This window comes from Streptopelia decaocto (assembly GCF_964273445.1).
Source record: "Streptopelia decaocto genome assembly, chromosome: 3".
NCBI lineage: Eukaryota > Metazoa > Chordata > Aves > Columbiformes > Columbidae > Streptopelia > Streptopelia decaocto.
The window spans coordinates 66,875,273-66,892,538 of record NC_138656.1 but is presented as its reverse complement, the minus strand read 5'-3'; the positions used below and the strand labels follow the sequence as shown (position 1 = coordinate 66,892,538).

The 17,266-nt window shown below is 36.8% G+C and overlaps 1 protein-coding gene across 29 annotated transcripts in view; it reads right to left on the bottom strand.

Annotated features, from left to right (window-relative positions):
* TRDN (triadin) overlaps window positions 1–16,474 on the bottom strand; it is a 233,824-nt gene extending 217,350 nt beyond the window's left edge. For 28 of the 29 annotated variants that reach the window (XM_082049345.1, XM_082049347.1, XM_082049369.1 and 25 more), the window contains exon 1: window positions 9,926–10,396. In XM_082049345.1, the coding sequence (XP_081905471.1) occupies window positions 9,926–9,947 (22 nt within the window). In that variant the 5' untranslated portion in view covers window positions 9,948–10,396. Of the gene's footprint in view, window positions 1–9,925; window positions 10,397–16,349 lie in introns of those variants that run through there. The other variant, XM_082049372.1, reaches the window with a different exon arrangement.
* Window positions 16,475–17,266: the final 792 nt, after the last annotated feature.

Genomic DNA, 17,266 nt, shown 5'->3' with positions numbered 1-17,266 from the left:
AGAGAGTGTATTCTGTAAAAGCATGAACACACTAGCTGAGTTTTCATTCACAATAAGTTGAATGAGTGAATTTGTGGGAAGGATGTTTTCACTTGTTATTCCTTAGGGATAGCTGACAAAAGTCATTTATTAATGGAATAAAAGAATCTTTATAAATTAAAGTTATTGTAAGATTCCAGGGTAGTGACTGTTTCTTGCTACAGGAAATAAGGTGATGAGTCCAATGACGTCCTTACTGCTAGGCAATACCACAGGAAAAGAAAGAAATAAAAAATAGATCCAGTGCCACTTTATAGTTCTGGCAGCCTCTGCAGGTGCAGTATTATTTCTGGTTTTCCACGCTTAGCATGACACATTGAAGAGTGGATAGCAACCATGTTATAAAACTACCTTAGTCATCTGTATCTCTTTTGTAAAACTGCCTTTAGCACTTCTCAGTGTGAGGTGCATTAGCATATACTGGGCAAAAAAAAGAAATAATGGCAAATATATTCTTAAAAGAAACTTCCCGCTAATTAGTTTTTAAGACAAAAGCCTGGCCCTCATTGTTTTGCCCGTATAATTGAAATTATGTTGAATTCATTAGCTCGGGCAAAATTGCACAATGACCACTCACGCTTATATCTGCATATGCACATTTAATTCACATTTAATTTTAAGTGTGTGCTGAAGCCTCATCAATAGTTGTAGCTAACCTTGCAAATCAAAATATATTTCCTGAAGTTGCATTCTCAAATATTTGTAGCTGTTTTCTCCATAATTTCCAAAGTTACTAAATTCTCTTCTTTCCAGAATAACAGCCACCTAGTGAAGTTTCCCCTGTGGTCTTTCTTACATGAGCTCTGCACAAATCACTAAAAGAAAACAAAAATAATCACAGGAAACCTCTAGTTCAATAGCAACTTGCAGACAAAATATAATAAAGTTGCTGGGTTGAACTAGATGATCTCCAGAGGTCACTTTCAACCCAACCATTCTGTATTACAAAATCTATGGATTTCCCACTCCTGACAAATGCAAGGAATAGGGATGGAGATCTGTCTCTGGGCAGAGGGCTCCAGTGCACTTGCTTCTGGAAGGGGAAGGAAGAGAGAAAGTGGGCTGGGAAAGAAGAGTTTTGTCTGTTACTGATCTGGAAATTTGTCACTTCGTCTGGTTTACTAACAGCAGACTAGCACACTACATTCTCCAGAGCATTTCAAGTGGCTTTTATGTAATCAATACAAAATTACAATGTCTAGAACAAGAGATTTATTTTAGGGTAAATGTATCTCACATGGATTAATTCTGGTTCAGCGTCTGATAACAGGACTACTCTTGCTGTGAAAAAAATGCTTGCATTTAATCCTGAGTTGACATGCCACTTACCAAAGTGATAACTTTATCAAATATATTTACAGATTAAAAAAATAAAAATGAATTAAAAAAAGCTTTTTGAGCCCTTTGCCCTTTGTTTTTGTTTGTTTGTTTTTGGTTTTTTGTTTGTTTGTTTGTTTTTGTTTGTTTATTTGTTTGTTTTTAAGCAGGAGAAAACCTTATATCCCCAGAATTCACTCTCTACTACCAAAATAACATCTTCATTGTCTTTAGAGGTTGTTACACAATTAAGAGCAGATTACGTAGTGTTTTTGCTTCAAGTGATAGAATGTAGTCAAGCCATCTGGTCATGTAGCTGTCCCAGGAAGACAGGGGTGACATTCAACCTCATCATAGATCTTGTGCTATTATTAGTGTTATAAGAACAGTCCTGTAAAAAAAACAAACCAAACCAAACAAACAGTACATTTAAAGGGATGAGTCTAACTTCAGATATCTCCCTGTGAGATGTTCACATTTTTTAATCCTATCATGGATGGTGATGCAACAAAAAGTCTAGGAAGAAGAGGGTTTGAAGTTTTCCCTTAAAAAAAGAAAAACAATTGAAATTATATTAAATTGACATTATGATTGCAGTTTAAATATTGGGATTATAAAACTATGAAAATTATATAGCTTGAACTGTATCATATATAGGTGATATTGCCTTTATGGGATGTTAAATTCTGGATCATATATCCTCATGTACCAATTCAGTTGACTTCAGGAGGAGTTACATAGATAGACCTGAAGCCAAAATTAAGGTCTACCTGATATAGAAGGAAAAGGTCAAAGCAAAATGAGGATCTTAACATTTGAACAGATGTATTAAATTATGCCTCTAAAACCAGTAAAATAGTAACCAGAAAATTATATTTATGATAATTGTGTCAATTGTGAATAACCTCTTAGTGAAGACTGAAACAAGATTTAGCCTTCCTGACATGCACAGAAAACCACAACTTAAATCTACATAATGGAATATAGGAAATAGTTCATTTACATACCAAAGGAGGCTACAAAGGCTTAGATTCATTGTACCTTTGACAATTTGACTCCAGGCAAAGGTACAGAGATACTTTTGAAGTTCCACGAACATAAGCCTGTACAGGGAGTAGCAGGTCTTTACTCATTACATATTTGTAAAGGATTTTTTAAAGCTATCTTTGAAGATGGAGAGAGGATGCTTCTCCAGTGAGAAAGTTTTTCTGTGTCTGACGTTTTATATTTTCCTTTCTTATGGTAAATGCTTTCACATGGCACCAAGCAGAACTTTTAAGCCAGAGACAGGTTCACACTGTGCTGTAGGACTCAAGTGAGGCTTATTCAGGTCTTAAAGCCACAGCTTTTTCATTCTGATTTCTAAAGGCAAAACTCAGCACTGACCATGATTTTGAGCAACTTAACTGATTTGACTGAAATTGTAATATAGGTGAGTTTTAGCATAGGCAGTTTTGTTTTGTTTAGCCTCCCTCACATTACATGATCTCTTTTGTTAGCTCAGTTCTTTTCCTTAAAATCTAGGGAGTCTGAAGAAAAATGTAGCTACTTACTATGTGCTTTACCATATTCTTCTAACTATGTTTTGCATTTAGAGAAGGGACTAGAGTTACATCTCTGGCATACTACCTGCAGTCTTGTCTATTGAATCCTTGGAAGAGGGAGAAAAGAAAAATGAAAACAATTACAGGGCAAAAAAAGTATCAGAGGCTGTGAAGAAAAAGACAGAATGTGGAACAGGACAAGATACATTGGCAGCGTCATCTGATATCTCTTCTACTACCTATTGGTGTCACTTTCTCTACTATCAGTGAAATATTTGGTAGCCATGTTGCTTCATAATTCCTGAAATACTTGCTTATATAAGCCAACTGTGCTGTAGGCACATATTAGAAATAAAACTAGAAGCTAAAACTTACAAGTCCCTTTTGACAACACACAGCTTAAATATGTTCCCACTCAGGGATCCAAAGTCTGAATTATCATGTTCCAATGCACCAAAACAAGATTTATATAAAGAAACATGGCTAGGACTAAAATATGAAATAATCATAATTACAATAAAAATCTTTAATGCTATCAAGAGGATATGACAGTGGGATCATATGGATAAGAACTATAGCTTAAGTGCACAACTTAAAGTCTTAAGATGCAGTGACTTTACAGTTCAGATCTGCTTATCTACCTCATGTTCCCTGTTACCAGTCTGATCTGCCAACATAAAGCAGTAAGGATATTAAATCTTCACATCTCTGTAAAGTTCTATTTAACCATACCTTTGAATGTGTTTTAAATTAGTGTGAAAGAACTGTAGAAGAAAAAAAAAAGTTGCTGTTATACACCTGTCTATACATCTGCAACTACTGAAGACATTTCAGTATTAATCTTTAATAATTCTCCTTTTTAAGCCCCAACCAAATGACAGTGCAGTGAGGAAAGGCAGGGAATATAATTCTTGGTGCTTTTGGAATGACAAACAGAGTTTTCTTTAAATGCTTTTAAAAATATGTATTTGAAAATTTAAATATGAAATCAAGAAAACCTGTGCTAAGGATTACACTTTTACACTACTATGCACTTTTAAACTGCTATGTATAGAAATCACTTAAACAAAAAGCTATGATCTAGCCCTTACAATTGTGAAGAAAGTTAAAGAAATCACTGAGCTATTCGAAATCACTGGCTAAGCAGATGGAGTCAAATTAAGTTAGGCTTTTATTTGAGAGTATAACCTGTTTGCAAATGCAAATAATATGTTCTTAATTTCAGTTTATTTTACCATTTGAACTAAATTATTATCTTATTCTATGTCAAGAAGTAATTCGATTTTTTTTTCAAAGTAGCAAATATGTTGTTTTTTTTTTTTTTCTCTAACCTTTGAATAAACATTACATTAAAGAAAATGAGCTCTATCAGTTATATATTCTTGTAGGATGCAGTGGCCAGAAACCAAATTATTAATAGCATTGTATTTGTTTAATTAAACACTTTGCTTCTCAAAACAGACTCTATTTAAAGTTGACTTTCCCTATACATTCAGTACATTTACAGTACACAAATAAGAAATTTTAGAATGCTGGGTTTGTACCATTTTAATTGAATTCCAATTTTCATCTTAATTAAGCTTGACAGCAATCACAAGTAAAAATTAAATCGCTACCTAGTAAAAAAAGAAATGCACCATGTACCATTCTTTATTATTAAAAAAAAGACCAAAACCAAAGCAAAAAACACACACAAACCAAAACAAAAACAAACAAAACAAAACAAACCAAAACAACACAAAAAACCCAACCCAAACCAAAACAACAACAACAACAAAAATCAAAACACAAACAAAACAAAAACAGCGACAAAAACCCCACATCATGTAAAGACTGCAAATCTGGATAAATGGTTTAATAGTGAGAGATTTAGATTACCCTTCTCTCTGAGAGTAAAAGGCACAATTTTAGTGAGAAAGGTTTTAGTCAGGCATCATACTGGTAACCGGCCAACAGGCATCAGTGTCTCTTTTCCATTCTTTTGGGAAAAAGAATGATAGAAGACACATGCAAAAAAAAATTCAAAATGCTGTTTTGAAATCCAGGTTTCTTGTTTGCTGATTTAACTCATGACTAAAACTGGTGATTTAAAAGGTTTTTCAATCATTTTGATTTAAAGCAATCTGCCCTCTACTTCTTTAAATACGATTTAAGCTGGTAAAATGAGCACTGTCCACTAGTTCAATCTTCTTAAACAGAGCAGGAGCCAGGGGATAACAGCATCAGTAAGAAAATGAAAGCTTCTCCATTTCTGTAAGCAGTTGACCTTCCTCAAAGAGGGCAAATCTGGTTTATCTGTCCTCAGTGTGTCCTGGACTGAAGCCAAACCTGCATCATGAAATGTGTTTTAAACTAAACCAGTAACCGCTTTCCAGAGCAGAGCAATAAAAGCAGGAGTAATCCACTTCTTACTCAGTGTTTACATTGGAGGGAACAGATAAAAGTACTCAAAATATTAATAGACAAGATTTTTTCAAGGATTAAGTACCTCAGTGTATAGATTTGGACTTTCAAAAACCTAAGTAGTTTCACAGATTTCATTTTTAAAATCAGTGGGAACTGATCATCACAACAACCTGAAAACACCACTAGGCTTTTGAACATATGTCTCATTCTGTAAGCGACCTTAAGATATGTTTCCAAATAATTTTGAGCACAGCATTCCTTTACAAAAATTCAATAAATTATGAGACCTACAGCCCATCTGCACACAAGCTAAACATGAGTTAACTGCACACACACTTAGCCTGCCACGGACTAGCAACACGATGCATTAGCTTCAATCTCTGGCATATAGGTTTTAACGCTTCTTGCTGTCCACAGCTACCTGAGGGGTTAACTAAGGTAATGATATCTTGGAGTATCTCTGTACCAACCGAACATGCATAGATACCATATCAACTGTGAGTAACATTGTACACAAATTCTTAAACTTAAGCTAACAAATTTAGCCTCGTGTTTGCATGCCTCAACAGGCTACAAGAAAGCATCCAGGCCACAGCCAAGATAACCAGCTCAGTTATCCAGGCCCTCAGGCACAGGAGAATCCAAGTTTTAAGAGATTTCACTGAGAATTTGTAGCTTCTATTCCTCCAAAGACTTACTTTTTTACAGGCAGTCTGGGTTTTCTGACTTTTTATTACTCCAGGTAATTAGGCTGTTGATTTTACTTGGTACTTCTGAACAAGAAAAAGACATATTCTAATTTTGCAAATTCACTTTTTGTAAAAAAAATTCTATAGAAACCTCCTAACTAAATGGTTAAATGGCAGTCTAACTAAAGGTTAGGAAACACCTCACATACCTTTTGCCACAGGATGAATCACCTAATCTAATTTATTTATCTATGTCCCTTTTTCGGTTGGTAACACTGGCACCTCTATCAGTGACTCATGAATTACCATGAGAAATAGCTATTTCGCTCTTGCCTGCTGTGTGACTTTGCTAAACTTTTTGCCAACTGAAGAGTTAGCTTCTGGCCATCACACTCATGAAGTTGTTATGATTTTACCCCCTGGCTCTTGTGTGTTATTTCTCATACATTATCAGTTTCATGTATATTAATCTTCAAGCATATAGATCTTGTTACACCTGTCTTTTGAAATCGTTTACATCTCAAAACTTTTCATAGTCATCAAATAGCCTGAAAAAGGACTGAAATCCAGAAGCCAATTTTGATTTTGTCACTGACAAGCTGTGTGTGGCCTCAGGGCCAGCCTGTCTCCTTGCAGCCTGCCCAGAGACAGAGGGAACGTGTAGTTGCACAGCTCTCAGCAGCAAAATAAGGACCAAATTGTGACTCATTGTCACATTTCTATTTGACTCCTGCTTCCTTCTTGCTCCACTGGGGAAATAAGTTGTGGCAGACAAACAGCTGGCACAGAAACCTTGTCTTTCTCCTCTCCTCGCCTCCCTGGATTAGATCAGTGCACAGTCTCTGGTGCATTGCAGCAGGCAGAGCTGTGTGTCTGTTCTTTCTTCCCTGAGTGGGAGGATAAAGTGCCAGGGGCCGGTCATCAGCCTTGCACTGTGACCTGCAATAGATTGGACTAGAAAGGACCAACTGTAGGGCTGCTGCTGGAGCTATTGTGTACATACAAATTAAGCTGTACATTGGTAGAAGCAATTTCTCAGAGGTGCCAGGCTTTTTGTATTCATATTTCAATGGTGGCAGCCCTAACTACATCTGCCATTGAGTCCAGTCCAGTCCCCATTTGTAATAATAATAATCATAATGATTATGATGATGATTATTATTATTATTTATAATAATAGTAGTAGTAGCAATAATAGTAATAAATATCCTGAGACTGTTGCAAAGGCAGAGTACTTAGTGTCTGTACTGAGGTTTTTTTGTATACAGTTTTAAGGACTTCTGTGTTCTAATAGTACATTTCTGTGGTTGCAATTACATGTAATTTGAGGATGCTAAAGATAATCCTTTGGAATCTTCTCCTAAATATTTACCGGCAGGAGATCTAGGTCCTGCCAACTTTCTAAGGACGTTTATAAATTGCCGTCTTCAGAGATCTCCTTTAGTCGTTCACCAGGTATCCTTCACCGGTATTTCCACAACTAACAATTTGTAGCTGTGGAAATGTAGAGACAGTGCATGTGACTTGAGGTGCAAGTAGACAGGCCAGGGTCATTGCTTGGTAGCTAAATTTTTAAGCTGCTTAGTCTCATTGTCATTATGTGATGCTGACCTGGAAGAGTACCCTGCTGGCCCTGTGCACTCGTCTCTGAATAGATCGTGGTATTGACAAGGGGTGTCAGGAAAATGTACCTTGAGATGCACACCAAGAGTATCACTCTGCCACAGCTGGACCATCTCTCTAAACCAGCAGCCACACTGGCCATGACAGTGTTAAAGCCTGCATCGCTGTTGTGCTCTTTGACGTGTCAGCATGGTACTCCAAAAGGCAAGGAACCCGACAGTCTAAATGATATGTGACTGCCAGTGTAAAATTGAGTTAAGAACACCTACCACAGGGAGCAAGTACTTTAATCCTAATAAAGTGATGAAGACCACAGCAAATCATGGGCTGGGGTATAGTATGAAATGACATAAAATCAAAAGGGAATTATGTGAAGCAAGAGGAATTTTAATTGTTTTTTATTTGTCCAAACTATATGTTGCTGAAGTTTAGACCTGAACTTTCAAACTGCCTTGTGAATGCCAGCAGTGGCCCCAGAGGAAAATAAACTGCAGTGAAACTTTAGCCCCAGGCTGAATTCTTAGTTTTCTGCCATAAGTAAAATTTTCATCTTGTGGATCCAGAGTTTAAAAATAAGCCATTCAACATAAGTCCATTCCAAATATAAGAAAAACAAAACAAAACAAAAACTAAACTAAACTAAACTAATTATATGGCTTATTTACCTGCTGTGCAGGAGGTCAGGCTACTGTGGAGCTGATGCCTCTTACCACTTCTCCCTAGCAAAGTCTATTGTTTTGCACAGAAAAAAAGCACAGAAGAAAGACACACAATATAGCAGCTAAGGAACACCTGTAAAAAGACCATAAAAGCACCATAACGACATACTTAGGCTCTTTGTTTTATTTTTTATTTTATTTTAGAGTCTTTAGCTTGCTTTCTTTATTAAGCTGCTAATAAATGACTGGAAAGTCACTTCAAGAGTGATTGAAAAGTCTTCTGGTTCTGCTACTAATCTTGAACTCAAAGTCTTTCCTTTTTTCTTTTTTTCACTTGGACAACCTTGCAAGAGGTACTTCCATACAGCCTCTCTGTCACTAATGTTATTAAAGCACACAAAATATAATTTCACAGATTTCCTTGATAGCAGCTACAAAATAACCAATGTTTCCACCAACATGTTTAAGAATATCCAAATAAACTAGTGCTAGCACTTGGATTAGGACTGTTAGGCTGAGCCACCTGTTTTGGCAGTATTTGCTGCCAGAAGCAAATTATAGGTCAGTCCAACTGCTGATTAAAAAATCATATGCACTTTGTCTCCTTGCTGTGGCTAACCAGACATCAGGCAAGGATTGTACAATTTGACATAGTCCTAACATCAAGTCTTTAGAAGACAATGGGCTCAGTCTCTAACAGTGTTTAAAGCAGATCCTCTTACAAATATTAACAATGAAAAGTACAACTTTCATATACTGAAATACCATGTAACCTTGACAAGTATAACAAAAATAACATTCAGGAGACTGTTTAAAGGCATATTTTTGGTAGTGTCATTATTAAATTTGGATAAACAGTGGAGTAATTCACACTGAAAAAAAAAGGTTGGAATGAAATTCAACTAAAATATTCAGTATTAAATTTAAAGAAGGTTGCATTTTAAATATGTCCCCTGTCTCAGTGTTGTTGATAAAATATTGTTATGCATCTACAATGTTATTTAAATATGAATGGTCGGGAAATATTAAAGTACATGAACTATTCATATTTTAGAATATGTATTTATTGGTTAATACAATCACCTTTCATTCTTGCAGGCGTAGCCCTGGCATACTTCTTTCAACACAATTTTTGCTGATTCCTTTAGAAGTTTACCTGAATAAGGATTGCTGATTTGATAGATTTTACCCTTCAGTAACTTCATGTACAGTTCACATACACTTTGTGCTCCTTGTGGAAAAATCAGGGCCACCAAACTAAGCTACTTTGACTCTGGCAAATCTCTGATTATAAGGGACTACCAAAGCTTTACCTGAGCAAAAGTTCAAGGGTGGAACCAGCTGACATTCAGATGTTCCCCTTCTTGTATCACTCTAACGGACCTGCCTAAGCAGTGCTGTTCTGCAAATGTGACTAATACTATTTTTAGAGATGTATAGAGATCAGTAACTGGTAGAAACTCAGGCTACAGGAGTGAAAAAGAAAAAAACAGGAAAGAAAAGTGGAAAACAATGAAACAAACAAAATGATCCTACGGTGAAAGTGTTATTTGCTAAGAGCAACAAATTGTATTGGCAGCCTAGGTCAATTACACTGTCAAAGTACATATAATTTTTGGTTAATTATATTGGAAAATAATTACCATACCTTCTGCTGTAATCTCGGCCATGATGATGAAGGTAAGAGATACTCTCTTAAAAAGGTCAAGATCTACCGTGGCAGCTTAGATACTACTTCTGGGTTGCTGGCTCTTGCAGGAGCTGCAGAATGAGAAGGAGGGAGGTCCTCTGCTTTTTCTAATTCTGTTCCTTCTTCTTTTGCACCCCTCTGAACTTTCTGTTTCCTCTGCAGACTCCTGTCCTACCACAGCAACTTAAGGCCTTCCAGAGGCAACCCTTAAAGCTCAGTCTGAAGTATCAGCTTCTAACAAAAATAGCCATGCCTCACAGTGAATCTTCAGCATGTTTTTTCTAATATCCTAAGAAACATGCAGACTACAAATAAAAAAGGAAAAAGGCCCAGCCCTAAACAGGACAGGAATGCATGGAAAAGCAGCAAAAAATAAAGAACCGGGGAAGAACTGTTTAACGCTCCTGCAGCCTCACTAGCATAGTTGCAGTTCTTTGGAGGGTATGTCAGGAAACATGAAATATAGAGTTCAAAGTAACCTTATCCATCCCAGCTCAACTTTATTCTTAGCACAGTCAGTGCTTAGCACATTCTTTCTGGCCTTATTTGGTTTGGGGAGGGTCTTATGAAGCTTACCGCTGACTAAGGGGGAGGGTAAATTTAGGTGATTTTCTCTACTTCAATTCTTAGTTGCAGTTCAGAGCCAATTAAGACAACACTTTAAACCTATGAAATTGGTAACCTCTTCAGTTTGGAATTTTTTTATACTCTTCTGATACGTTGCAATTTTCATACATAGCTATGAAGTTGATCTAAGTATTATAGAATACTGTTAATAATGTAAATACTAGTAGTTTATATGGTCTAAATGCATGAAGGTAATATGCAAAAATATTAAGCAGATTAGATATTTTCTAGATCTGATTCATGGAAACAATTAAACAGCTCTGATTTTAAACAAGACTTTGTAAAACTGAAAACAAGTAGGCTTTTAAAACAATGTAGAAGAATAAAAGTATTAACAATTTAAATAAGAGTAATGATTTAAAAACATGAGCAACCTTTTCATCGCATTGCTTTTAATTTCACAGCTGTGGAATTATGTATGTAGGTAAGAGTTTGAAATTAGCAAAAAAGTGGCTTCAGGCCAGCATGCCTCTACATAGATGTCATGGTCACATGAAATCAGAAACCACCTTAAACAGTTCTTACTAGGAAAACTATAGTCATGTCCACTACAGGGGCTGGCATTTGCACTTCTCATCTTCCACCCAGGACATGTAAGCACCTGGCTCTGTGGAAAAGTATAAGGAAATGAATCTATTTATCCAGTTCACAAAATGTAGAAGTGAAGGTTCACTGAACAGTTTACAGTCAGTCCTCTATCCCTTTTCTTCTGTAGCTCTACTGACCAAATCTTTTGCACTGACAAGTTTCGATTACTCGATGCCAAGTAGCCAGTGTTTTTTTGATCATGCCCATAACACTCCATCTGCTCCTTTAGCCTGTCCCTCAGAAGATCCTCCTCACTAAGGCTGGTGAAAAGAATTTAGGCAAAAGCTTATTCCTTCAAAAATACTTTTTCATTAATACAGAAATGTTCTGTGGAATCACATTCACATAAACGATACAGATGCCCACAATAACTTGTCAGTTAGTAAAGAGTACTAGGATGTGTGATACTAAGCCAAAGCCCTTCTCTTTCTTAATTGCTTCTTCTGCTAGAACAGTTCCATTTTACATGAACAGCTAAATATTTTGGGTCATCTGTATTTCAACAGCTATACTACTTTCTTGAGATGTGAGAAATATTATCTCAGCTGAATACCTGAAGCACAAAGCTAATCAATACTGTCAAGTCAGGATAGCATTACTATCCAAATTGAAAAATAAATAAATAAATAAATAAATGCTCAGTTTGTGTATATAAGAAGAAAGAAATGGGGAAAATATTTATGTCTGAATTTTGTTCTTGTTTATGTGGCAAGATCCTGTGATTGCGGACTCTACCCAGACATACATATTTGTGTAACTATGTGTGTGTGGTTGTCTGTCCCTCAGCTTCCACCACCTGCCCTGTCATCTCCATGCCTTACTTGCTTTGCTTTTATTTATGGCCACTCTCAGTCATGAGCTGAATTTCTGAAACCAAAATGTAAGAACAGAGAAAGAAGGAGAATCCAACTGGAAATCAATTTTCCTCAACATCAGACCAGTGGCCAGAAAGGGAACTGCTTGGTAGTTTCTTCATCGATTGAATATGCAAAACTTTAATTCTGGGAAGCAGGCTAAAGCTGTCATATGCACAAATATCTTACAACAATTATAGCTCTAGGCAACTGTATTGGAAGTTACACAATTACTCCCTTTAATAGGGGGCAAAGTCAAGGGAGCTGCGTGTCATATTTACTGGAGATAATCATGCCCTTTGCAAAAATACAGAGAACTAAGGTAAGCCAAGTTCTGCTTTTGTGTATGTGCATGTACACTAATTTTGAAAAACAAACATTGTCATCTGAAAATTATACAGAATATCTTCTTCTTTAGGAGTCTAAACAAGGGAAATTGTCAAAATTTTGTTCAGGGTTTTTTCGGTTTGGTTAGAAGTTTGGTTAAAATCTGAAGTTTAGTGCTTGGCTGAATTTTAGGAGTTTCTTCTACACTAGTCTGTGAAATTCACATTATGCAGAAGGCCAGCATAAAATCTGTACAGCTTTTTGTCTGACAAAGTAAACATTAATTCCCTCATCTAGCTCATATATTGAATCTGACCCAGAATGCATCTTGGTAGGAGCCTTTTCCATCTAACCTGGTAGGAAATCTCCTTTTGTAAAATGTCCTTTCTCTCTCTCTGTTCATATTTCAAACAGTAACAAAACCCCCCCCAAAAAAGTAAAACTACTTTGGTTCTTGCTAGTGATATCCGAACATGGACACACACACAAATTATCCTCATTTTCTTCCTATCAGATCTCAGGCCCAAAGTGAAAATGATCACGGCTTAAGTTAGCAACAGGTACTTCCTTCCCACCCACAGCAGCTATGTGGTAAATGAACTGTCCTGGGATCAGATCTCATAGGCAGTGGTGATGGAGGGAGTTCTAGCAGCAGGTTAAGTGTCCCTCCTCACAGCAGATTCCTGAGATACACAAGCCTGTGTTGAAGAAAACAAATATGCTCTATAGTTGCCTGGATAGGGAAAAAGTAACAAACTTGTAAGGAGGGGAGAAGGAAGTACTACATGCTGGTACAGATGTCTGCATGTAACCATGTGCCTTGATTTCAGATGATGAGTATTTCAGTGAGAATCCTAACTGATGAATCAAAGAAAAGCAATTATTTTAACCTTCTTTTTTTTTTTTTTTTAGGAAAATGTCAGAAGTTTACTATTTGATAGACTCTAATACAAAATTCCACTTTTAGATGAAAAGTTGTGTTTTTCATATAATCGAAGTAGGAGTATACCAATATTCTATAAGCTGTTTTCTGGATTGCTTTGCTGATATTATTACAAAGAGAATAGGGGAAGACAACAGATCACATTGAATAACTAGGTAATGAGAGGAGAGACTTTCATACTGATACAAGGAATCATTTGAGGAATTGAGTAAAACCCTCAGTCAACAAGAAAATGAAGAACAGTGTTTGAGCTTGCCTGCTAACACATTGCTGAGGAATACTCAGAGTGCAGTCCTACAAAATCAAACTAAGCAAAAGGGTATCTCAGTGCATGCTCAGTAGCACAACAGGGTCAAGGAAAGGAAACATAACCTTCACTCTCGTATATCTTGTGAATTCTGGGAGTCTGCTGTTGTCAGAAACAGCCAGTAATCAATTGATAAGAACTAAATATAGGATGTAAGTATAATGCTAGGGAGAGAGTGAATGGTACTGAATCCAGTGAATAGTAAAGACTCATGCAGAAGCGACATAGGATGAAAGTGATGTCTGTCACTGAACTTTGACATGCATATGAAGAAAAATACTAATATTTGATTGAGGCACCATTTGGCTTCCACTGACAGAGACATTTCCACTCCTTTTTTTGTTTGTTTGCTTGTTTGTTTGATTTTTTGTTTAGGAATACGGTTACTTATAGATGGGATTTTCATTCAATCCCCGTGGTAATACCCTGTGTTTCTGAGCATGAATAAGAGCACACATTCATATTCTGATGCCTTTGAACTCCTGATCAGTCAGAGATGTAGTTGTGTCATTTTATGGACCATTACACTACTCTGAAGTAATTGTTTTCCATTTGTGATTGATATTTCATGAATAACAGTTCCAAGATCTTTTGAATCATCATGACCAAAGTACAGATTTATTTTGGATACACTAAAGTGCACCCAAAGTACAGAACTAAACAAGACCTAGGTATCATATATGATCTAGGCTAAAGTTTGGTGTATGTTTAAACATTATAATGAATAATTTTTCAATTAGAGAGTTGCATACACAGTACTTTTAAACATTTTCTTCTTTAATATGTAGGAGACAGTTAGTTGAACTCTGTAGTAGATCTGTCCTACATGACAGAAAGTTAAGAAGCCCTGTTTCTGTATGCAGACTGGTCTGAATGAAAATAAGTCCCTACCTGGGGACAGCTGACAAGCACACTGAGGTCACCTCACCTTGGCATTCTGAGCTCATCAAGCGGCATTTGGTAGTTTAGGTTTCAAATGTATGTAGCAAAAGAGCTAAATTGTTCCTGAACTTCATATTCCAGAGCCAACTCCAAATTTCCACTGATACATTTCAGGTATGTCATCAGATCTTCCTCTTAAAAAAATGTTCAATAGAAATCAGTGTATACAATACCAATTTTTTCCAGATCTGATCATAGTTGAGCATACTGCCAAAAAAGGATGAGAACGAAGATAATTTTGGACAAAAGTCTGACATGAAAAGACAAAGACAAATGTATGTTCTCATGTCAAATATTTGGGAAAAAATATGAGGTTAAACTAACAGTCAAGTATCATCACTGTGTCAGTCCTTTCTGGGATGCTTGAAACTGTCTGCTCAGCCTGATCTTCACAACCAAGGGGAAAGTTCACCTTCTTTTCCATTCAACAGCTTATTCTTCTGCTTGATACATTACATTATGTATCATGTGTTCTTAGACACTCAGGCTTGACTGGATTTCCCTTAGGCACATAAGCAAGGGATTCCTCTTGTAAGCAACTCGAGTCAAAACCTCAGGAGGCTCATCTGGATTATGGCTCTTTCTTAGCTTTTCTGAGAGCAGACACTCAGGATCAAGGCACAGCGAATTAAAAGCCATTTCCAGGCTAAGCACCATTTGCTTGGAATTGCAACAGTAGTGTGTAAATAGGCTTGGACAACAGAAGGTTATACATCCTAGTCTGCTTTTGCAAGTTTAAGCAGGCCCTTCTGTCCTGGATGTCCCTGTGTATGATACAGTTGCATGTCTAAGAGTGGGCCTGCAGTCAGTGTGAATCTCCTATGGCATTTTATTAACATCTGTTTTTTCTGTTATTCCCAGGTCCCTGTTATGCATTTACACAGATGGGATAGATATCAGCAGTGGATTAATCATTCTTTGACTCCTGAAATACAAAAGTCTCCAGCTGGAATTAACCCTTTTTGTGTCACAAAGTCAGGCACCCACCCAGCAATACACAAACTTGTGATGCAAAATTCTCAAGAAAAATTGACATACATTATTTGTCAGAAGTATCTAGAGAGACAGATATAGAAGAAAGAAAAAAAAAAAAAATGAAGCAGGCAAAATATTTTGGCAATTAACAGCTATAAGAAAGAAATTATGTGACAGAAAGCAGATTTATTAAAAAAAAATGCTTGTTTCAACAACTGCTATAATTTTTCTTTGTGTTTCCTCTCTCTTTCTAGCCACAGACTTAGACAGATCAAAGTCAGAATTGCAGATGAAGAACCCACTTGATTATTATTATTATAACTATCATTATTTAAAAAGAAGCTTATTCATTAGGCAATTTAGCTTCTTTACAGAGTGCAAATGGAAGATATGAATTAGCAAATGCAACCTTGTCAGTGTTGACAGCTGCAACTGCACTGAAAAAAGTAAGTCTGAAAATAAAAGATCTTTTAAAAAGACAAATAAATTTTAACATTAATGTCTTTACCACTCATCATAGTGGACATAAAGTAATTTTCCCTGAATAGTCTGTTACCATTTGTCACTGTCAATCACACTGTATTCCTGTCCAAGCTCCGACATATGTCCAAAGTCAACTTCCTAGTGCGAACCATAAAAGATATTTGTCTGCAAAGCATTGACTGAAAATAATTGTTATGCCTTCCTTACTCCTCCCCCTGTCTCTCTGAAAAAGCAGAACACAGACAGAAAAAAACAGAGGAACACAATGATCCTCAAGTGAGAGTTAAATGATTTCTTTTTCCATATCCACAGCTTAAATGAAAATAAAAGTATTACCCCAGAGACACAGAGCAGAGGATCCTCAGCCGCGTCCCCAGAGCTCTGAAGGCAAGACAAGGACATTGGGGACTTTTGCAAGCTCCCGGCTGCATTCCCAGGGCCTGAGGAAACCCTGCAGCTCTGGTACCACTGGCACAAGCCGCAGCTGCCAAGGAGCTGTTGGCAGCTGTTTCCTGTGGGGTGAAGGGGCCCTGCAGCCAGATTCAGCCATACAGGACGTCAAGCTGTTGTGCCACCGTAAAACAATCCAGACTGGGACACAAGCATTTTCGGCATCAGGGAGATTTGGCCTCCAGTATAAAGGTTTGTGCTTGAGATCAGTTTGTGGGTCTTAGGAATAATTATAACTGTACTTGTGTATTTTAAAACCACAGGCAGTTTTTGAAGTGGGCATTTGTCTATAAAATACTATTTTATATCCCTGGTGCCTTGAAGATTTTCCTGATCACTTGTGGTTCTTCTCCTTTCCTGAGCTACCTGGGCAATTTGGACTTTTGCCCAAATTAATGCCTGCTGAAAGGCTTTGTGAAGTAGACATGACTTGGACATTTTTTATTCCACTTCATCTCACAATGATATTATAGTTTATGATGAACAAGGAAAAGCGATGTTTCTTTTTACTTAGGTAATAGACAACTGAGAGGGGAGGGTTTGTTGTTGTTGTTGTTTGAGAGAAGGTAGCTGGGGTTTTACTTAATCTTTGTGAAAGGCAGATATAACAATACTTCAATTCCCCACATTTCAGAGTAACAGCAACAACAAAAATTCTATCTGTTCTACAAATAAGAAACAGAGCATGACAGTTGGGTAAAGAAACCCTTTGGTGTGGCTGCAGTAATAACAAAGGCCAGACAGCATTTAAACTACACAAACACAGGACATGTACTTTTCACATGTTACCAAATTGGAGCTAA